Source organism: Amblyraja radiata, chromosome 24 (assembly GCF_010909765.2).
Source record: "Amblyraja radiata isolate CabotCenter1 chromosome 24, sAmbRad1.1.pri, whole genome shotgun sequence".
In the NCBI taxonomy this organism is placed as follows: Eukaryota; Metazoa; Chordata; class Chondrichthyes; order Rajiformes; family Rajidae; genus Amblyraja; species Amblyraja radiata.
In genome coordinates this window covers 25,555,568-25,578,639 of record NC_045979.1, presented here as the reverse complement: position 1 = coordinate 25,578,639, position 23,072 = coordinate 25,555,568, and the positions used below count along the sequence as shown (strand labels likewise).

At 47.3% G+C, this 23,072-nt stretch overlaps 1 protein-coding gene across 2 annotated transcripts in view; it reads left to right on the top strand.

The window, feature by feature from the left end:
* The first annotated feature begins 1,542 nt into the window (after positions 1 to 1,542).
* dennd2d (DENN domain containing 2D) overlaps positions 1,543 to 23,072 on the top strand; it is a 39,863-nt gene continuing 18,333 nt past the window's right edge. Inside the window, exons 1-8 of one of the 2 annotated variants that reach the window (XM_033042680.1) lie at positions 1,543 to 1,627; positions 1,786 to 1,877; positions 11,127 to 11,281; positions 11,909 to 12,021; positions 12,941 to 13,010; positions 17,045 to 17,122; positions 17,549 to 17,689; positions 20,226 to 20,374. In XM_033042680.1, the coding sequence (XP_032898571.1) occupies positions 1,796 to 1,877; positions 11,127 to 11,281; positions 11,909 to 12,021; positions 12,941 to 13,010; positions 17,045 to 17,122; positions 17,549 to 17,689; positions 20,226 to 20,374 (788 nt within the window). In that variant the 5' untranslated portion in view covers positions 1,543 to 1,627; positions 1,786 to 1,795. The remainder of the gene's footprint in view (positions 1,628 to 1,785; positions 1,878 to 11,126; positions 11,282 to 11,908; positions 12,022 to 12,940; positions 13,011 to 17,044; positions 17,123 to 17,548; positions 17,690 to 20,225; positions 20,375 to 23,072) is intronic. The other variant, XM_033042679.1, reaches the window with a different exon arrangement.

The following is a 23,072-nucleotide window of genomic DNA, read 5'->3' as shown; positions in this document are numbered from 1 at the left end:
CCACCCCCTTCAAAGGTGTCAACAAGATAAATCAGTGTGACAGTTGTAATATTTACAAACAATGCCGTACATGATTCATTAATGGGATGTAACAAAGTGCAAATCCAAATAAGTGCAAATTGTTATAAAATTATACCTGGCTGCAATGCACAAACAAAACTTCCCATCACAATCAGATTTTTTGTGCTATCTGGCCCTTCTCCTTCATCCCAAGCCTCCTCTCTATTCTCCTGACCCCTTTTCCCTCTCTCCTATTCCAATCTCCCTCCAACCCCTATTCCATTCACACCCCATATCCTCTTGGATTGGGTGTATTGAGCCACAACACAGAGTGCAAGTGAACATAAAGTAACACAGCAGCATCTCTGGAGAACACGAATAGGTGATGTTCTGCGTCAGGACCATTTTGAACCTATCCATGTTCTCCAGAGATGCTGCCTCACCTGCGGAGTTACTCCAGCACCTTGTGTTATTTTGTGTATTAAATAGCACCTGCAGCTCCTTCTTTCTACAGAATGCAGATGAGAAGGCAGTCACAATCATCATTACAGAAGCAGACCCTCCAGCCCATGGAGTCCATGTTAACTATCAACCACCCATTATCACTGGTCCCATTTTATTCAGCCCACATTCCCATCGACAACCCAAGCAGAAAAAAGCGCTGGGGAAACTCAGCAGATCAGGCAGCATTTGTGGGGGGAAATGTACAGTCGAGACGGCTTCAATGGAATCTGCGGAATTCATTACCACAGGCGGCTGTGGAGGAAAAGTCATTGGGTATTTTTAAGGCACAGATTGACAGATTCTTGATTAGTTAGTGTGTCAGGGGTTATGGGGAGAAGACAGGAGAAGAGGGTTGAGAGGGAAAGGTAGAACAGCCATGATTGAATGAGTAGACTTGATGGACCGAATGGCCTAATTCTGCTCCTCTAACTTATGAACAACGGTTTGGGTCCAGAGGGTCTCAAGATGAAATATCATCTGCCCATTGAGTTGCTCCAACGGTTTGCTTTTTGCTCCAGATTTCTGCATCTGCAGTCTTTTCCTTCCCCATCAACTCAACCCCACCCATCCACCCCCGGACTCTATCACTGAACATTTGGACATTTGAATCCAGCATACTGTCGTGAAGTGGGATTCGATGCACATTTGATTTGCTGGCGAAATAACTTTCATTTGAATACGTTTATTGCTTACTACTTTAAACAGATTGCAGAATCGACTGTGGTGGGAAATAGGATCCGCCCAGTCCCGTCCTCGCACCACCCCACCCGTTGAGCCGGAGTTAAGTCTTGGGGAGGACGGATGGCACATTTTAAATGTTAGTCCCATATGTTGTATGCACGCCTCACGTCTTATTATTGTACTTGTGCGGTAGTGTGTCTCCTTTTGCATCGTTCCCAGCTCATGCATTGCTTTCGGAATAACTTTCCCCCTATGCAATCCCGAGCAGGGGTCTGCAGCGAGCCGGGAGGGAGGGGGCTGAGAGATATGGGGGGAAAGAGCCGGCATCGACCCCCCCTCCTCACCCAGCCCGGGGGGGGGGGGCGGAGTAGGCGCGCCGGCCGCAGTCCCAGGGAGCCGCCCAGCCCGGAAACCAGCACCTGAGAGCGGCGGCGGGCGGCAGGTGAGAGCGGGAGGTTGTCTGCACCGCGGGGGAGGGAGGATGACCAGGTGCACGCCGCCACCGTCCCGTTGCTCTCCTTGTCCCCGGGCACTGCAGCCCCCCCGGCCATACCCCGCCGCCCACTGACCACTGACCACTGCCCCGTTTGTCTGTTGCAGAGCGGGCGGCATGAGCCAGTTAACGTCGGTTTTCCGGCGGAGCATTCGGCGGCTGACCTGGCATGGACGGCAGCCCCAGCGCCCCAGACCCAGTGAGTGCGGGCCGGGGGAGCGGGGGTGGGGTTGGGTTGGGTCCGGGTGGGGTCAGATTGGGGAGGGGTCAGTGAGGGGAGGAGAGAGTTGGGAGGGGGCGGGAGGGTTAGGGGTCAGTGGGTGTAGTGGAAGAGGAACAGGATTGGGGAGGGGTCAGTGGATTAGAATGGGTGGGGTCAGATTGGGGAGGGGTCAGTGAGGGGAGGAGAGAGTTGGGAGGGTTAGGGGTCAGTGGGTGTAGTGGAAGAGGAACAGGATTGGGGAGGGGTCAGTGGATTAGAATGGGTGGGGTCAGATTGGGGTAGGGGTCATCTGAGTGGATTGATGTTGGGACCGGGAGGGATAAATCTAGATAGGTTCAGCACGTGGCCGTGGTATTTGGGGTGGTGCAGAGTGGGTTCATGCTCAGAGAGTATTGGGGTTGGTTGGTGGGTGACACAAGTGAGATCGGTTTGGAAGTTAAATTGGAATTGTGAGTTTTCTGAACAAATATAAAATGCAGCATTGGAGTTTGGTTTCAGGGGGTGAATAAAATGAACCCTGAAGTGTATATTTCATATTTCCTTAGGGCAGAGTGAAAGGCCTGTCATACCATTGGATTGGTGCCAGCTCACAGACCGATCCCATTGCATCACTCATTGTCGCTGTTACATATCCCTTCCAGAACCCTTCAGCTCCTCCCACTTTTTTTCTCTCCTTCCAAGCTTTATTCAATAATTGCATATTACAGTGTACCTGAAGGTACAAAAACGTTCAATAATCACATGACATCAGGCAATCATCATAATACAATAGTGGCATCTTTATCTACAATTCACTCGATCCCCTCCCCCCGCGGCGACCAGCGTTCACGGAAAGCCTTTAGTGTCCCCTTGAACACCGCGTGTTCCCTCTCCAGGGACACACGAGCACGGACATAGGCCTGGAAGAGGAGCAGGCAGTCAACTCTGGTGTGACCATCGACTACCCGCTGCCTGGACCCACGAATGGCCATCTTGGCCAGGCCCAGGAGCAGACCAGCAGGGAGATCCCACCCTCCCGATCGACCCTCCCCACTCCCTGCCTTGTACCCAAATACCAAGAATCATGGGACTAAAATGCAACCAAAACTTGACGAGCAGCCTCTTCAGATATTCGTACAGGGGCTGCAACCTCTCACACTCCATATACACGTAGAACATTTGTCTCTTCATCGCCGCAGACGTCAGCTCCTCCCACTGTGTCGTGAACTGACACACCTGAGGGCACTTCACAGTGGCCAATTAACTTACTGCCCCGTGTGGGAGGAAACCAGAGCCCCTGAGGCATTTGGGGGTGGGGGAGGCTCATGGTTGCAGGTAGAACATGCAAGCTCCCTACACTGTGCCAGAGATCCAGATCACAGGAACTCGACCAGCTGCATTTAAATTGTACTCCAGTAGATTGCATTGGTTATAAAATGGGCTGTAGTGGCACAGCAAATATCTTTTGCTCCATAGTGAATGTCAAATCCAAGTTTGCCAATAATACTGTGGATATCTAGCAGCAGTATAAACTTTGGAAGCATTACAAGCATTGCAAAGACACAAATCATTTATTAGTCACTTTGGGGAAGCACACAATGCAGCAAAATCCCCACTTTCCCAAAAATATTCTTTATTTGTAAATATATTTGGTGCTTTCTCTGCCTTAATTGTATCAATTAAGCAATTCAATTCATTCCCTTGCACTTTGCCAACACTGCTTGTGTGCCTCCTTGAAGAAATGCCCGTGTGGCTGAGATGCTGTTGCACAGGATCTAGTCCCTCGCTATCCAGTGATAGCTGGACAAAGGGTCGCACTGCTTCCCCACAAATGAACTTTGCAGTGGTTGCAACGAGTTCCACTCGACACTGCTCCTGCACCACCGGTAGTGTTTGCCTGCGACATCTCCTCACAACAGAAGACCAATAGGCTTCGGGCTGAGCAAAGTGCATCTTTCACTGAGATGGTGATCTTCTGACAGCAGTTAATGTCTATCTCATGTGAGGGGCAAATGCCTGTGGCCAATCTGTGGGCTGGAAGAAAAACAGATGAAATATCTTCACCTTAGTATAGAGCTTCCATTCTGCAGCAAGCCATACACACTGAGACGTGGTAGAGATTAGTAGCAAAACAAGCTGGGAATCTTATAGTGACCATCTCTCTTGACCTCCCTAAGCAAAACAGTCCAGGCACCTGCTTGAGGTTTAGAGTTTAGTTTAGTTTAAGACACAACAATAGAAATGGCCCTTCAGCTCCCTGAGTTTACACAGAGCTTTGATCTCACCTCACACCAGTTCTATGTTCTCCCACTCCCTACACATTAAGGGCAATTTTACAGATGTCAATTCACCTACAACCTGCACATCTTTACACAACGATCATGGGAATGATAAAAGGCCCATCAACCCACTGAGCCAGACTGACCTTAAAGTCATGCATTAATCCTATTATTTTAATTCTCTCTACGTTCCCATCAACACACAGACGGCAGGCACCCAGGGTTAGGATCAAACCAGGGTCTCTGGCATTGTGAGGCGGCAGTAGCTCTACCAGCTGCACCTTTGTGCCGCTTGGGGTATACAACAATTTTAATTTGAGCCTTAGCCCCTTTAAATAGCATAGTTTCAGCAGAAAGATGTTAGTTTGCCTTGTCATTTCTCAGATATGTGAGTGCACATGTCACGGCAGATGAACATCTGCTATTTGTTAACTTTGGGAATGCATGGGAGAATCAAAATCCAGATGGAAAATGAGAAGACAGCTCTGCCAATCGACACCAGGAAACAACAAAGTGTCCTAATTGCTCTCGGCAAAGAATTTGCTTGTTCCCAACTGCCTAAACCTGACGAATGCCTTCTTTTTCCTGACCAGAGCCTCTATATTTCTCAACAACCAGGGTTCCGTAATCTTGCTAACCTCGTCCTTCACTTTGGCCAGAACATGCTGTCCTTGAACTCTTGCTATCTCACTTTTAAAAGCTTCACATGTGTCAGAAATCCTTTTAGCTTGTGTCCTGCCCAGTCAATCGCTGCCGGTTCCTGCCTGATGCCACCAAATGTGGATGTGGAGAGGATGTTTCCATTAGTGGGAGAGTCTAGGACCAGAGGCCACGGCCTCAGAATAAAATGACGCATCTTTAGAGCGGAGATGAGGAAGAATTTCTTTAGTCAGAGGGTGGTGAATCTGTAAAATCCATTGTCACAGACTGCTCTGGAAGTCGTCAATGGATATTTTTATGGTTATAGATTGATAGATTCTTGAATAGTAAGAGTGTCAGGGGTTATGCGGAGAAGGCAGGAGAATGGGGTTGAGAGGGAAAGATAGATTCATCATGATTGAATGGCAGAGTAAACTTGATGATTGATTGGCCTAATTCTTCTCCTATAACATGAAAACTGTCCTTGACCCAATTTGGGACCTTAACTTGTGGCCAATCCTATCTTTCCCCATAATTATTTAAAAACGAATAGGATTATGGTTACTGGTCCCTAAGTGCTCTTCCACTGACACTTCAGTCACTTGCTCTACTTCAGTCCCCAAGAGCAAGTGTTGTGCCCTCTTTAGTGGAACCGTCTATATATTGAGCTCCTGGCTGTCCTGTCTTCTAAACTTGCTCTTTGATTTACAGTATTGGCCCCCAACTTCTCATCTGTCTCTACTGCTCCTGGACCCACCTACTGCCAACCCAGTTTAAACGCTCCCTAGCAACACAAGCATATCCCTCCCCCAGGATAATGGTTCCCCCTCTAGTTTAGTGCGATCTGTCCCTCTTGTACAGGTCACCTCTGCCCCAGAAGAGATCCACAAGGCCTAAAAAGCTGAATACCTGCACCCTACACCAGGTTCTCAGCCATGCATCCATTTAACATCCTATTTTTGCCCTGACTAGCACATAGCACTGGGAGAAATCCCGAGATAACTACCCTTGAGGTGCTGCTTTTTAACCTCTTTTCTTATTCCTTATATTCACTCCACAGGACCTCGTCCCTTTTTCTACTTATGTAATTGTTACCGATGTGCACAACAAACTCTGACTGCTCACCACCCCGTTTGAGAATGCTCTGCCCCAAGACGTCCTTGACCCTGGTACCCCAGAGGCAACACACCATCCTGGTGCATCATTTGCGGCCACAGAATCTCCAGTCCATACCACTAACTACCTAGTCTCCTGTCACTATCACTCTGACTAACTCCACCCTTCCCCACTGAGCCTCAGAGCCTGTCATGGTGCCAGAGGTCTGGGTGCTGCTACCATCTGAAAAGTCATCCTCCCAACAGTATCCAAAGACATAAACACCCCTATGCCCCCTAGCAAAAGCAAGAGAGTATAGGTTTAAGGTCAGACGGAGGAGATTAGAAGGGGATCTGAAGGGTAAGTTTATTTATCACAGAGAATGGTTGACAAATAGAACTTGCTGCCAGAAAAGTTGGAGTCAATTACAATCTTTGGGTATAAAATAGCAATGTTACAACATTTTGAGATTTAAAAAATCAAGTCTGTAATTTATCCCATCAGATAAAGCATAAAAAGAAGTTTAATTTGACACCTAATTCACTTTCATATCTCAAGTATTTAAAAAGTTATGGCCATTTTCATACTCGGAAATTAGCATCTTGTTCCCTATTGATTTTCTATGGACATAACAAAAAAGCTGTGATCGTGTGCAGTCAAAAGCCCATAACCTTCTTAAAAATTAAGAGAACTGAATGAAATTTTCAGTTATTGTAGATTGAACCATTCTGAAACAAATATAAAATAATCTTACTTGGATGACCTGAAATTAAAGCATATAATTAGTTAGTTACCCAAGTGTAGCTAATTTCAAACTTCAATTACTAGATCTAAACATCTATCCATTTCTTAATAAATGATTAACATTTTTAAATAGCCTAAGTGTCCAAATAATATTCATAAATAATTCACAATAAAACATGATTTTTAAATCTCATTTACATTAATTTATAGGCCAAATGGAAGGAATTTAGTGTTCAATTGCTGTAAATTAAAGTCCATTTTAAATCAGCTTTCTAGTGGGATCCTGTGAACGTGCTGGTTTAGAACGTTCACATTACGCTAGATTTGTGCCCTCAAATCCCCAGAAAAATACTGCGGGATATAATGGGCCCAAAATGAGCTACTCGCAATATTAAACTTTGTATAAAGGGATCTTAAGAAGCCCTTTTTAATGTAAAAATAAGCAGCATACCTTCAGTTATTTGCTCTATGAGACCCTGACAGCTGCCGTTGGTCGCGGGTTTAGAGATTGATTTTTAAACTACTATAACTATTATACGAGGCCTTTAAAACTAATAATAGCTTTTGCGACGGGGTCTTCCAGCGATTTTTCGTTAATAATTAACTAGGCTGAACATCTTCGATTTGAACAGCCTAGAGAAAATCACGTTTTAAACCCGCCCCCTCTAAACGGCGCCAAAATCGCGCACACCCGCAGTGACAGATTTTCAGCGACGCTTCAGGTAGGCTTTGCAACATACCTATATAAAAGGCATTTAGACAGACATTAAATAGGCAAGATTCATGAGGAGGTACACAAAAAAGCTGGAGAAACTCAGCGGGTGCAGCAGCATCTATGGAGCGAAGGAAAAAGGCAACGTTTCGGGCCGAAACCAGCTTTTTTGTGTACCTTTGATTTTCCAGCATCTGCAGTTCCTTCTTAAAGATTCATAAGGATATGGACCGAATGCATCCAAATGGGACTGATGTAGATGGGCAAAGTGGTTAGTGTGAACATGGTGAGCCGAAGGGCCGGTTGCTGTGCTGTATCTCTGACTCCAATAGAATGGGTTTCACTAAGATTGGACAGGGTTTGTGTAGTTTGGTTTTACTGCTCTGAGGACAGGGGGTGGAGGGTTGAAGTTGCCGGGACACAGGGCAAGGGGGGACTCGGGGGTGAGTGTCGAGGACACAGGATCACGGGTCAGAGGGATGTGGTGTTGAGTGACCCTGAGATGGCTGGAGAGGGACTGATTGGTTCAGTCAGTGAGCAGTATTGGGCATTGGGTCAACAGGCCAGGTGGAGAGAAGGTGTCTGCCAAATGTAAATCAGGAAAGGCGAGGGGATCTAGTGATTGGAAGAGTTAATTCGTGCCCATGATGAAATGATTTCCGGGGCAGTTGTGGGGTTTGGCGTTGGAACCTGTAGTTCATAGATAGACCCTCTCAGATCTGTGCTGAGGTACGTAAAACAATTCAGCAAAGTCACAGGCCCTTCGGCCCACAATGTCCATGCTGAGATTGATGCCGTTAATTTCCCAAAGGACACAAAGTGCTGGAGTAACCCAGCAGGTCAGGCCCGAAACATCACTTATCCATGTTCTCCAGAGATGCTGCCTGACCCGTTGAGTTAGAAACATAGAACATAGAAACATAGAAATTAGGTGCAGGAGTAGGCCATTCGGCCCTTCGAGCCTGCACCGCCATTCAATATGATCATGGCTGATCATCCAACTCAGTATCCCGTACCTGCCTTCTCTCCATACCCTCTGATCCCCTTAGCCACAAGGGCCACATCTAACTCCCTCTTAAATATAGCCAATGAACTGGCCTCGACTACCCTCTGTGGCAGAGAGTTCCAGAGATTCACCACTCTCTGTGTGAATAAAGTTCTTCTCATCTCGGTTTTAAAGGATTTCCCCCTTATCCTTAAGCTGTGACCCCTTGTCCTGGACTTCCCCAACATCGGGAGCAATCTTCCTGCATCTAGCCTGTCCAACCCCTTAAGAATTTTGTAAGTTTCTATAAGATCCCCTCTCAATCTCCTAAATTCTAGAGAGTATAAACCAAGTCTATCCAGTCTTTCTTCATAAGACAGTCCTGACATCCCAGGAATCAGTCTGGTGAACCTTCTCTGCACTCCCTCTATGGCAATAATGTCCTTCCTCAGATTTGGAGACCAAAACTGTACGCAATACTCCAGGTGTGGTCTCACCAAGACCCTGTACAACTGCAGTAGAACCTCCCTGCTCCTATACTCAAATCCTTTTGCTATGATTATAACATACCATTCGCTTTCTTCACTGCCTGCTGCACCTGCATGCCTACTTTCAATGACTGGTGTACCATGACACCCAGGTCTCGCTGCATCTCCCCTTTTCCTAGTCGGCCACCATTTAGATAATAGTCTGCTTTCCTGTTTTTGCCACCAAAATGGATAACCTCACATTTATCCACATTATACTGCATCTGCCAAACATTTGCCCACTCACCCAGCCTATCCAAGTCACCTTGCAGTCTCCTAGCATCCTCCTCACAGCTAACACTGCCCCCCAGCTTAGTGTCATCCGCAAACTTGGAGATATTGCCTTCAATTCCCTCATCCAGATCATTAATATATATTGTAAATAGCTGGGGTCCCAGCACTGAGCCTTGCGGTACCCCACTAGTCACTGCCTGCCATTGTGAAAAGGACCCGTTTACTCCTACTCTTTGCTTCCTGTTTGCCAGCCAGTTCTCTATCCACATCAATACTGAACCCCCACTGCCGTGTGCTTTAAGTTTGTATACTAATCTCTTATGTGGGACCTTGTCGAAAGCCTTCTGGAAGTCCAGATACACCACATCTACTGGTTCTCCCCTATCCACGCTACTAGTTACATCCTCGAAAAATTCTATAAGATTCGTCAGACATGATTTACCTTTTGTAAATCCATGCTGACTTTGTCCAATGATTTCACCACTTTCCAAATGTGCTGCTATCCTATCTTTAATAACTGACTCTAGCAGTTTCCCCACTACCGATGTTAGACTAACTGGTGTGTAATTCCCCGTTTTCTCTCTCCCTCCCTTCTTAAAAAGTGGGGTTACGTTTGCTACCCGCCAATCCTCAGGCACTACTCCAGAATCTAAAGAGTTTTGAAAGATTATTACTAATGCATCCACTATTTCTGGAGCTACTTCCTTAAGTACTCTGGGATGCAGCCTATCTGGCCACTGTGTCCTTTTAACTATTAAAGAGCATCTGTAGTTCTTTGCTTCTACACCAAGTTAATCTTCTCTGCTTGCACATGATCCTTATCCCTCCATTCTCTGCTTATCCATGCGCCCCTCTAACAGCCTCTGAAAAGCCACTATCGTATCTGCCTCCCCCAGCCCTCCCGGCGGCTCGTTCCAGCCTCTCCTCAGAGCTGATGGCCTCTAATCCAGGCAACGTTCTGGCAGCCGTGAAGTTGTCACGGTAACCAGGCAGGCATGGCTGTAGAAAGTCCCAGGGATTCCACAGCCGGTGTCCATCAGAGTCTGAAGTGTTTATAACAGGCCGTAAATTGCCGGGGAGTGGTAGGGTTGCCATGGCAACCCATGAGTTTCGCAAAAATTAATGTCCCCACGCCGATGATCTTCCCGTTGACCTGTGACCCATGGAGGCAGCTGGAATGTGGAGCTGTTCCCAGCCTGGGTCCCTGAGGATTTCGTCAGTGGAATGTGCCTGGGGCCTGGTCGCATCATCATATAATACTTGGCCAAACAGTTAGGCGGGAATTCTGCAAAATTATTTTTAATGCTGTGTGCTGCTGTGATTTGACCCTCCTGGTCTCCGTAACAACCGCCCCCCCCCCCGTCCACCTCCAGCCTCCATGCACCTGCCTCACCCATCCCCACCTCACATCCCCTCTGACCGCCCTCCTCACCCCCTCTTTCCCACCCATCTCAGCCCCTCATCCCATTCCTCGCCCCCTCACTTCCCCCCCTTTTCCTCTACCCCCTTCTTCTCCCCTCTTCCTCTTCCCTTCCCTTTCCTCCCCTTCCTCAGTCCCTCTCAACCTCCCCCTCCATCACCCCCCAACCCTCACCGAAACACCTCATCTGTTCTATTGCCTATGTTGGCTGTGCACTGTGTGATTCATGGCTTATACACTGATTAGTGTGGTGATATTGTTGCCAGAGTTGCATCAATAACACGCACTGGAGAGAGGCGGAACGTTTCCTTGTTTATTTTGGGAAACCCCCAAGCATTGATTACATAATAGGAGGAGATCAGAGTTCGGGACGTAGGGCTGCAATTCAGAGCCTGGGACACAGTGCTGCAGATCAGCGTCTGAGACACAAGGCAGCAGGCCAGGGTCTGGTACACTGAGCAGGAGTGTGTGGAGACTGAGGGGTTGGGTGGGAGATTGCTGAGCCGAGGCAGCCAGGAAGACAAGATCCCTGAGAATAAGGACGATGCCAGAAGCAAAAGCAAAATGGTTCCGATGGAAGTTTGTGAATTACATGAGCTGTGTTTCTAAAGCAGGTATCGAAAGGAGCGTCTCTGAGAGAGAAGCAAAGCCGGAGAAAGATTTGTCCCGTTATTCCGGTCAGTTGTTCTTCGAATACCTGGTGGTTGTTTCACTGAAGAAATCTGGAGAAGTGTACGAGCCACAGATTGCTTACCAGTTTCCGAAGGTAGGTTCCTATTTTAATTTGTCACAGCGAGTCAATCAACATTCGGCTTGAGCGGGGAGGGGAGGAAGTGAACGGTGTTATTGAGCAGTCTGCCTGGTAAAGATGGCTCAATAACTTCCTCCTGGATGCTTATGAAACGGGTTTGAGCAAAGAGGAAATGTCATAAAAGTCATTGCAAAACCTGCAATGTTTAAGCAAATGCCAGTGTGTGTATATCGTGACCAGTGCGTTTTGCATGTGGATAATCGGTGAATCACTTGGGGTATTGTAGGCACTGACAGATTCACACCTGGAAAACTGACTTCATGTTAATATTAATTGTTGATTAGTGTATTTATCACCGCCATTTTACTAGGTCTGTATTTACCACATTGCCTGTTTTACTGTGGGGGGGGGGGGGGCTGTTTTATTGTAAGGGTCTGTATTTATCACAGTGCCTGTTTTACTATAGAGGGTCTGTATTCACCACAGCTTCTTTACCATAGCCTTGCTTTCTGTAGGGGGTCTGTATTTACCATAAAGTCTTTTACTGTTGGAGGTGTTGAACGTGGTGGAGAGAGCGCATTTCAATCGTTACCAGGGTCCACATCTCAAGTTGTTGACTTGACTTTTTTGGGTCCCTTTCAGAGGGAGAATCTTGTACGTTCTCAGAAGGAGGAAGAGGAGAATTTACTCAAGGCAATCCCACTGTTTTGCTTCCCCGACGGCAATACCTGGGCCCCGCTCACCGAGTATGAGAGGTTTGTACACGTTCATTCAGTCTGCCTCACCACTGAGGCAACATTGCAACCTGCTCACCCTCTCCCTGCTTTTAATGGCCGTGCTTAGAAGAAAGATCTTTCTTGTGATGTCTCCAAAGCATTTACAGGGGAGAAGTATTTTTGAAGCATAGTCACTATTACATTGCTGCATGAATGGGCCACAGCGATAGCAGTAAGGTGGTATAGATCAGGTCCAGTTTGTGTTGATTGAGGGTAGATGTTGACAATTTGGATTCAATGGGATAAAATCACATACTTTTCGTCCACTAGTTTCATGATTCAATTACCTCAGCATGGAGGGGCAAGTAGACCACAGTCTTATTTACCTGACAACACAGTTCAGTTTAGTTTATTGTCATGTGTACCGAGGTACAGTGAAACACGGAATGGCTCCCATTGCACACTCCCAGAGCAGCTACAATTACGCTAGTTACAAAGTGAAGTGCTCGATACATTGCCCCAACACCCACTCCCAGGGTAGGTACAACACTGTAGTTGTAGAGTGAAGCCCTCTCTACACTGCCCCAACATTACACCCATGGGTGGAGGGGCAGAGCCTGGGGCTGAGGGGCTGGCATTTGTAATTTAAAGGGTGGCACTGTGGTGTAGCTGGCAGAGCTGCTGCCACACAGTGCCACAGACCTGGATTTGATCCAGGTGCCGTGCCCTTATCTGCTTGATAGCACGATCCCAACTCCAACCATTTCTTATGTGAAACATTTCTCACTCAGCTCCCCTGTTAAACCTCCCAACTTTCATCTTAAACCAATGCCCTCATGTCTTGAACACCCTGCCTTGAGCAGCAGATCCCAGAGCTTTAGATCATTATACCGGCTTAATGCCAGAATAGAAATGCGCTTGTGCCTTTCTCTACTGAAGATTTTTGTTTCTTTTTCAGTGAAACCTTCTCCTTTGTCCTGACCAACGTGGACGGCAGCAGGAAGTTTGGGTATTGCAGACGCTTCCTGGTAAGATTATTCCCCAGCCTAATTGCCCCCCTCCTTTTCCAAAGGTTGAAAATCAATCGACGTTCTTGATTAGTGCATTACAATAATGCCAAACTGTAGTCTGAAACTAGAGTCTTAAATTGAAGCAATTGTGATATGTGAGTGGTTTGGAGTAGATGGGAAATTAAATTAAAAATATTACTGCAGATTATCACCAGTAAAAGACAGAATGAAATTTAAGGCTGGGTTAAAGACTTGCGTTTGTCCCTCTCAAAATGAAAGTGGAATTCTATCATAGTATAGAATATGATCAAATCATAGTCATTATACCACAGAAATTCTTTACATATGAAATCACAAATTCAACCCATTTCAATAGATGATCTAATACAAGCCAGTTGGTTCCATAAGGTATTATTTTGAGAAACTGTTTTGAAGGAATCATGTGAATACATCCTCGACTATTGTTCAGAACTGTATTTACCCAGTTAAGAGAAGGCTACAGACCACATAATGTTTGCTTATTCATTTATCGGACTTATTTTTAGCTATAAAACCTCCCGGCAGGAATGGTCAGCCCGCAGTTTTGATCCCCTTGCCCAAAGAAGGATATTCATAAGTTCATAAGTTATAGGAGCAGAATTAGGCCATTAGGTCTATCAAGTCTACTCTGCTATTCAATCATGGCTGATCTATCTTTCCCTCTCAACCCCATTCTCCTGCCTTCTCCCATAACCTCTGACTCCCTGAAATGTAGTATTGGAGGTAGTCCAAAGGAGATACACCAGGCTAATTCCTGGGCTGAGAGGGTTGTCTGATCAAGGGAGGCTGGACAGTTTGGGTCTGTTAATACAATAATACTTTATACAATACAATACAATAATATTTTATTAGCCAAGTATGTTTTGCACCATACGAGGAATTTCATTTGCATACAGTCATACCAATAAACAGGAACAGAACTCACAAAATAAATTTAACATAAACATCCACCACAGTGACTCCTCCAAATTCCTCACTGTGATGGAAGGTAAAAGAAAATTCAATCTCTTCCCTTCTTTGTCCGCGGTCGGGGGCCACGAGCCCTCCGTTGACAGGACGATCTTACTCCCGTAGCCGGCGGTCGGGCCCTCCGCGTCGGGGCGATCAAGCGCCTGCATCGCGGGGATTTCAGCTCTCCCGCGCTGAGCGATCGGACCCCGGGTCGGGGCTGGTCGAACCTTCTGCGCCGTTGGAGCTCCTGACATCTACAGTCTCTACCCGAGACTGCGAGCTCCTTGATGTTAAAGTCCACAGGCGTTGGAGCGTCGATCCCAGTCAAGGGATCGGCTCCGATGGTAAGTCCGCACACCGTGGTGGGGCACAAAGTCAGTCCCGAGCAAGGCCGCCAGCTCCATGATGTTTGGCCGCAGAGCGACCTGAGATACGATCCAGAAAACAATCGCATCTCCGGCAAGGTAAGAGGTTCCCCTGACCCCCTCCCCCACCCACCAGATTAAAACAAACCAGAGAACATTAAAACAAACTTTTAAAACACAATAAAAATAACAAAAAAAGACGAAAAGACAGACAGACTGTTGGCGAGGCTGCCATCATCAGCGCCCCCTGGTGGTCAAGATTCCTTGCATTATAGAAGAATGAAGGGAGACCTTACTGAGACATACAAGATCCCTGATGGGGCGTGATTAAACGTAAATGAAGGGATGTTTCCCTAGTGGGAGAATCTTGAACAAGGGGTTACAATATATGGGGCTGGTCATATACAACTGAGGTGCTAGAAACCTGTTCTCTCTTCTCGTGTAATCCTTTCCCAGCTAATGGAGAGCATGAAGAATGGTACTGGACTGGAATGAAAGGTTTAGAAAGTTGTGAGTTTTTTGTGATAGCAGAGGATTGGGAGAATTCCGGGACCAACCCAAATAATCAAAAGAAAGGGGAAGGAGGCAGAATTTTGGCAAAATCAATTGGCGTAAAAACGGATTGTAAGAAGCCCCAAGAGTTTGTGCAAAGGAAGAGCAGTAAAAGCAAGTTCTGGTCTTGTAGTTGTTTATTATTCCTGCAATAAAGCAGAAGGTGGCCATTCCCAACTATGCCAGGGATCCTCTGGCACGTGACCTTGTCTGGCTCCCAGGTCCCTGCGATCATCAACATTACCCTTCAAGGGAGTCGTTAAATTAAACATTACCAGTTCGCAGACTCCTCTACAGAGAAACAAAGAATTGCAGATTGTATCTCTGCGGCCAAACATCATGGAGCTGGCGGCCTTGCTCGGGACTGACTTTGTGCCCCACAAAATGCTGGAATATTTAGGACCTGCAGATGCTAGCTTACCCCAAAAACAGACCGTGTTTAGTTTAGAGATACAGAGTGGAAACAGGCCCTTTAGCCCACCGAGTACATGCCAACCAGCAAACCCCATACACTAGCACTATCCTCCACACTGGGAACAATTTACAATATTTACCGAAGCCTATAAACCTGTATTTCTTTGGAATGTGGGTGGAAACTGGAGCAACCAGGGAAAGCCCACGTGGTCACAAGGAGAACGTATGAACTCCGTACAGACTGCATCCGTAGTCAGTCTCCTTGGCCCGCTGAGTTACACCAACCATTTGTGGGGCATAGAGAAGGCGGTTCTCTCGAACAAAAGTCCCTTGGGAGGGTATGAAGTCTACTAAAAACTGGAAGAGGTTTTGGAGGGAGGTGATGGTTTAAGTTTAGATTTTACTGTGGTACAGTGAAAAACATTGTTTTGCATGCTATCCAACCAAATCAGATAATGCCATACATTTATGCACTCATGCCAAATTCAAATAGAGCAAAGGGAAAGATGCAGAGTGCAGAATATAGTTCTCAGCAATGGGATAGAGGTGAATTGCACAGTACCCTAGCTTATGGAAGGACCGTTCGGAAACCTGATAACAGGGGAAGAAGCTGTTCTTGAGTGGTGGTGCACGCCATCAAGCTTCTGTATCTTCTGCCCGATGAGAGCAGGCAGAGGAATGACCAGCGTGTGTCAAGTCTTAAATTATGTTGGCTGCTTCTCCGAGGCAGTGTGAAGTGTAGTGGGGCGTCTGATCTAATGGGGACGAGGGAGAAAGCTGAGGCTGTGATATGATTCCGCAGTGGAACAGGCAGGCAGGACTTTTAGACTTTAGAAATACAGCGTGGAAACAGGCCCTTCAGCCCAGCGAGTCCATGCCGGCTGGCGATCACCCCATACACTAACACTATCCTACACACTACGGACAATTTACATTTTCTTACAGAAGCCAATTAATCTATAAGCCTGTAGGTATTTGCCGTGTAGGAGGAAACCGGAGCACCCGAAGAAAACTCTCACGATCACAGGGAAAATGCACAAACTCTATACAGACAGCACCTGTAGGAAGGATTGAACCCAGGTCTCTGACACTGTAAGGCAGCAACTCAACCACTGTGTCACATGTGGCTGATTCCTGTTTCCAGGAGCACATGGTTGATTCCAAGAAACAAATTGGAATTGTTTGTTCCACCCTATGGAACACTACGAGAGAGCCCTCAACTTGTGGGCTGTCGTTCACCATCCCTTCCTCAAGGCGATGCAAAGATTGACCAGCCAGTACTGACGTCCTGAGAGAGAGGGCCTGAACAGACACCATGCAGTGCAGAGTGACCCAGCCAGGACACACACTATGTCCATGCAGTTGGCCCCAAGGTCTCTGGCGCAGGTGTCCCTGCCTCCTTGAGATGTGCCAAGATGTTAGGTCCATTTGCTGCTTTGTTGCAAAGAATGAGGCAATTGGGCCCATTAGCTCTGTGCTGATGCTTATGCTCCCTACCCATATGGAATAAGAGGGAATGGGTTGCGGGCAAATATGTGGGATGGGATTGAGAGCTGGAATGGACCTAGCGGGTTGAGTGGCCTCCTGGGTTATACACAAGTCTGAAATGGAACAAGGAGGAAAATGGTTGAGTGGAGATTCTCCACAGTTGGCAGAGGAGGTATGTTGTGCTATGCCCCTGAAGTCCACGTCTCTGGTTAATGTAGTAGCCTCCCCTCCTCTCTCTTGCAGCCTCGTGGTGGAGGGGTTCAGTTGCCGGAGGTTTTCTGCATCATCAGCTGCCTGGGCTGTTTTAGCCTCTTTTCCAAGGTAGGCTTCAGAATGTGGGTGTGGGGTTGGGGAGTGGTTACAGATGAGGTGTGTGGGTGGCGCATGGTTACAGCCCCCGGGTAGGGGGTGGTTACAGGCCGGGTATGTGGGGGAGGGAATGGCTACAGGCTGGGTGGGGACGTGGGGTGTAAGGGGAGTGGTGGGGGTGGTTGCTGATGCAGGGCGCAGGGACGTATTACATGGGTGGTGGTTGGAGAGGGAGTTACCAGTGAAGGTGTGTAGGGAATGTGGGATTGCTGGGGTGCATGTGTCAGTCTGTGCCGTTTGGTCACGCGCCGCTCACGGGACCCCACGCCGTTCTTCCGGACCCTGGGCCGTTCACGGAACCCCCCGCCGTTCACGGGACCCCGCACCGTTCAGGGGACCCCGGGCCGCTCATGGGACAACTGCACATTGCCTCTGCAGATCCTGGATGAGGTGGAGAAGCGAAGGCAGATCTGCATGGCTGTGATCTACCCTTTCATGCAGGGGCTTCGGGAAGCTGCATTCCCAGCCCCGGGGAAAACAGTTTGTGTGAAGAGCTTCATCCCGGGATCGGGGACAGAGGTGAGTCTGCAGGAATTGCGGGCCAGGGCTGGGTAGAGTCAACTTGCTATTTTGTTCTGCATTGCTTAATGTTGTGCTTCATGCTAACTCAATCTATTGGGTTTGAAGCTCAGAAGAGGGAATGTCCAGGGTGAGACTGGTCCTTGATTAAGCTGAGGCAGCGTGAAGTGTAGATGGAGTCAATGGAAGGGAGGTTGGTTTGCGTGATGGTCTGGTTATGTCCACAACTCTCTGGAGATCTGGCATGAAGGAGAACCTTGGACAGATCAGGCACTATCAGGTTGAATAATGAGGCAGGCTTGAGGGGTCGAGTGGCCTATTCCTGTTCCCATTTTCTGGTGCGTTGTGCATAACCTGTGGATAGGCAGGGTGGGTGCTGCTAGAGGCAAGTCTATTTCTCACCACTCCTTGGAGCCTGACCCAACTATGACCCGCCACACACTGCATGAGGTTCGGGATCAACCAAGATGGTTGACTGGACAGCAGTCTTGGAATAGGTTCACTGCCGCGTGGGATTTCACCCACGGGCTTTGATCTGGCGTGGCACGCTTAAGAGATGGCCTTTCATTTAAGGATTACTTTCCCCTGCATTCCCATCTCTGCTCCCCTCCAAACTCCCTGACCCTCTCCACCCCTCCCTTCTCTGCCCTCACCATCCCTTACCTCCAACGCACCTACCCCACCCTCACTTTCTGCCCGTCCACCTCTCCCATTACTTAGATTGTGTTGGTGACAGCTCATTTCTGTACACGTTTATGTCAATCAGTGGCCCTCCCTATTCAGATTAAAACTATTTAGGATTGAATATGTTTCAAAGAGATAAAGTTGTTTGACGGGTGCTATAATTGAACTGGTTCCCAGATGGTTAGCCACTTCCTCCCATTCTAGTGCTGCCTGTTCACTGCCTCGTGTGGAGGAGACAGCAAAATAGAATGATAAAATCTTGTGGCTTTAGTGCAATCTCAGTCAACATCCAACAAGATTCCCCTTCCTCCCTCCACCCAGCCAACAATCCTTTCCAGCCCTTCAACAGACAAACTCAGTGTTAGTTTATTATTGCCACGTGTACCGAGATACAGCGATTAGCAATGTTTTGGGTCCTGTCCAGCCAAATCATGCATACATCCGAATCTATTAGGTAGTACGACAGGGAAAATAAACAGAGTGCAGAATATGGTATTACAACTGCAGAGAAAGTACTGATATAACAAAGTGCAAGGGCTATAGAGGTAAATCAGGTGAGTGGGAATTCATGCCTAGCGTGTGCTTTGAACTTGGCTCTGACAATGCACAAAAAACAAAGTTAGCAGGAAGCTGCAACATGTAGTGGGAATGCAAATGGCATATTGGCCTTTATTGCAAGGAGGTTGGGTTTTAAAAATAAGGAAGCATTTAGGAATAAGGAAGCATTGTTTCAAAGGTTTCAAAGGTTCTTTTATTGTCACGTGTACCAATTAAGGTACAGTGATATTCGTATTACCATACAGCCATACTAAAAAAAGCAACAAGACGCACAACTACATAAAAGTTAACATAACCATCCACCACAACAGATTCCACATTCCTCTCTGTGATGGAAGGCAATAAAGTCTAATCTTCTTCCCTCATTGTTCTCCCGCGGTCAGGGCGATCCAAGCTCCCGCAGCCGGCGGTTAAAGCCCTCGCGGCGGGGTGGTCGAAACTTCCGCGTCAGGGCGATCCAAGCTCCCACGTAGGAGGGTTGAAGCTCCTGCGGCTTGGATCTCCTGACGTCGGTCTCTAACCAGGGACCACGAGCTCCACAATGTTAAATACCGCAGGCTCCAGTGGTTGGAGTTCAAAGGTCGATCCCTGGCAAAGGGATCGCCAGCTCACGATGTTAACTTCCCGCAGTTGGAGTTCCCAAAGTCGGCCTCCAGCAAAGGCCTCCAGCTCCTCGATGTTAGGCCGTATTGTATAGTGAGGCTGCACCTGGGGAACTGTGTTCAGTTTTAGACCCCATATTAAAAAAACACTGTGATCCAGCACCCACAAGACTTGACTGGCGCATGGCTACAGAATATACCCCCCCCCCCCCCCCCCCCCCCCCCCTCCTCCCCATCAATTGTTTTTCTTTGAATATGAGAACTGGAGAACTGTTCTTGTTTAGAATAGACCTGCCAGGACACGTAGGGTGCTAGGAACTGTGTTTGTAAAACTGTGTCAATCTGAAACAATGCAGCTGAAAGAAACACCACTCTGAGGTACAATGAGAAGCTTTGTTTTGCTTGCTATCAACACAGATATAGGAGGGGGGAGGTGGGAGGTAGCAGGGAGATTGTCTGGTGGTGGTGACTCTGCCCTGAACAACCAGTGGTGATGTAAAGGCACAGGAATGTGGATCTACCACCAACCTACACCACACCCTCCTCCCATCCCTGTCCGCATCCCACCACCACCCAACCATTCAACCCATCACACTGGTTCCACGAATGCTGCCTGACCTGCTGAGTGTTTCCGCCATTTTGTTGTTCTCATCTCTGGTTAATGTAGCTGCCTCCCCTCTTCTCCTCCTCAGAACATCGAACTGACGCGGCCCTCTGATTCTCGCCTCGAACACGTGGACTTTGCCTCGCTGTTCAAATATTTATCGGAGGAGCACATCATCGATATCTTTGCGTCAATGCTGCTGGAGAGGAGAGTGATATTCCTAGCCGAGGAACTCAGGTAAAGGAGAGAGAAGCAAAAAACCCATGGGCAGGGCACAAACACTGCTCTGGGCATAGGGTGTGGGCACATGTGTGACTGTGAGCAGGCGAGTGCATGCGTGCCAAGATCAGTGGTTCTCGATTTGATTACCTGGTTCAGTTCCCACACTAGAGGCCTAAGACGGATAACATCTTTGGCTCAGAGTATCGGGCTGAATGACAATAAAATCTGAAGTGAAATGTAAACAATAGCCAGAAATACTCGGCAAGTGGGGCAGAGTGAAGATAAACCGGTGATGTTACAGGTCGAAGAGCCTTTGTCAGAACTGGGCAGGAGAGAAAGCAAGTTAAGTTCTCAGCAGCGGAGAAGATGGGTGAAGGATGGGGAGAACAAAAGAAGTATCTCCCATAGAGTGAGACCAAGTGCGTTAATGCGGCAGCTGGCAGCACGGAGAGAAAGCCTGAGCCAACATCACATACAGATGATAGACACAAAATGCTGGAGTAATTCAGTGGGACAGGCAGCATCTCTGATGAGAAGGAATGGGTAATCCAGAGATGCTGCCTGTCCCTCTGAGTTACTCCAGCATTTAGTTTTAAATCTTTGGTTTAAATCAGCAGCTGCAGTTCCTTCCTACATCATATACAGATGACTGGCAGAAATGGCATGTTCTGGTAAACTGAAAGATGGTAAGGTTCTGACTGTCCACCCTATCTATACCTCCCATAATTTTATTGAAATTTATAAAATGATGAGAGGGAAAGTAAGAGTCCTTTTCTCAGAGTGAAAATGTCATAGACTAGAGGGCACACCTTAAGACCAAAGGGGGAATTATAGGGGATTGATCGATGGAGATGGAAAAATGGACCAGGGAAATCTAGAAGGTTGCGATACCCTTCAAAATGCTGGATGGGAGCTGAGAGGAGTGTATGTCTAGTAGTGGAATTCTGATATTTCATGCAGCAATAACCAAGTTCATTGTACTGAGCCAGCATCTATATCACACCTGTAACACTAAACCTGCCCCAAGGTCCTTCACAGATACATAATGCAAAGTAGGATGGCACAGTGGAACAGAGGTAAAGTTGCTGCCTTACAGTGCCAGAGAACCGTGTTTGATCCTGACTACGGGTGCTGTCTGTAGATTGTATCTTCTCCCTGTGACCATATAGACTTTCCCCCGGGCCTCCAGTTTCCTTCCACATTCAAAAGACATGCAGGTTTGTAGGTTAATTGGCTTCTGTAAATTGTCCCAAGTGTGTAGGATAGAATTAGGGTACAGGTGATTGCTGGCCAGTATGGACTTGGTGGGCCGAAAGGTCTGTTTCCATGCAGTATCTCTAAACTAGACTAAACATTACATCAGAAATGTTACTAGGTGCGCAAATGCTTAGGCTTCGAAGAAGAGGGGAATTATTGAAGGAAGGATCCCCAGTATGAGGGGGCAGGCGTTGATGAGAGGGGGTGCAGGGGAGGCTATTGTTGGGGGAGTGCAGAGTTCATGGGTGTGGGAGCGGTACTTTCTGGAGAATGCCCTGTCATTGTGGAGGCAGGGTTTGATGTGGCCCACAATTATGAAAGGCCTGGTGGTGTCGTGGAGAGAGAGGTTATGGAGCAATGCCACAACTAGAGAGCAAACTAGCTGTTCCTATTCTGGGAAGTTCTCACTTCCCCGTTCAGCAGAGGATGAGTCATGGAGCTTTTGGATCAACCAGTGGCGTGGGAAACAGGAGACAACAAGAGACTGGGAGTCAGCAGTACCCAGGCAAATCAGCAACCCGATTCAGGCGGAGTTAGACTTTAAAGATGCAGGTCAGAAAAGGCCATGAGACCATGCCAACCAGCAACACAAGCACTAAATTGTTTCTATGGTTGTGTTTGTCTATAGTTTGATTTTTACTGGATTGTTTACAGAACACAAAATTTCACTGTGTCTAGGTACATGTGACAATAAAGTATCATTGAATCAAGTGCTCGTTCAGATAGCCCATGAATGCTGTGACAATCATTCACCCACTCAGAGATTCTAACCACGTGCAAACCTGCCGACTCTAACCCTAAACCCATGCCCTTTACCATTAAAGTTCAGCGCCGTAGGTGGCCGCTATTTGTATACATCGGTTATACAAGCAAAGAATTTCACTGTGCCAAGTCACGTGACAATAAAGTATTCCATTCCATTCCAATGTTGCTGCTGCAGGGAAATGGTTCCCATGTGTACCCTGTCTCCACCCCTCGTAATGTTCTGCACCTCTGTCAAGTCTCTCATTACTGAAACTAACTATTCGCAGTCCTGATGACATTTCACTGACCTGCAAAGTTAATTCTGTTCCTTGCCGCTAGATCAGAATATCAGGGGTTAAAGTCAGTATAAATACACTTTCCAGGCTTATCTCAAAGGGCTGCATTGATAGAAGTACCGTTCATCAGATGAGTCATTAAGCTGCCTCAGAGGGAAAGTGAAACATCCCAAGTTACTTGTTAAAGACAAATAGTTCATAGGTTCATAAGTCATAATAGGAGAAGAAGTAGGCCATTCGGCCCATCGAGTCTACTCCGACATTCCGTCATGACTGATCTATCCTTCCCTCTCAACCTCATTCTCCTGCCTTCTACCCATAACCCTTGACACCCTTACTAATCAAGAATCCGTCAATCTCTGCCTCAAAAATACCCAATGACTTGGCCTCCACAGCTGTCTGTGGCAATGTATTCC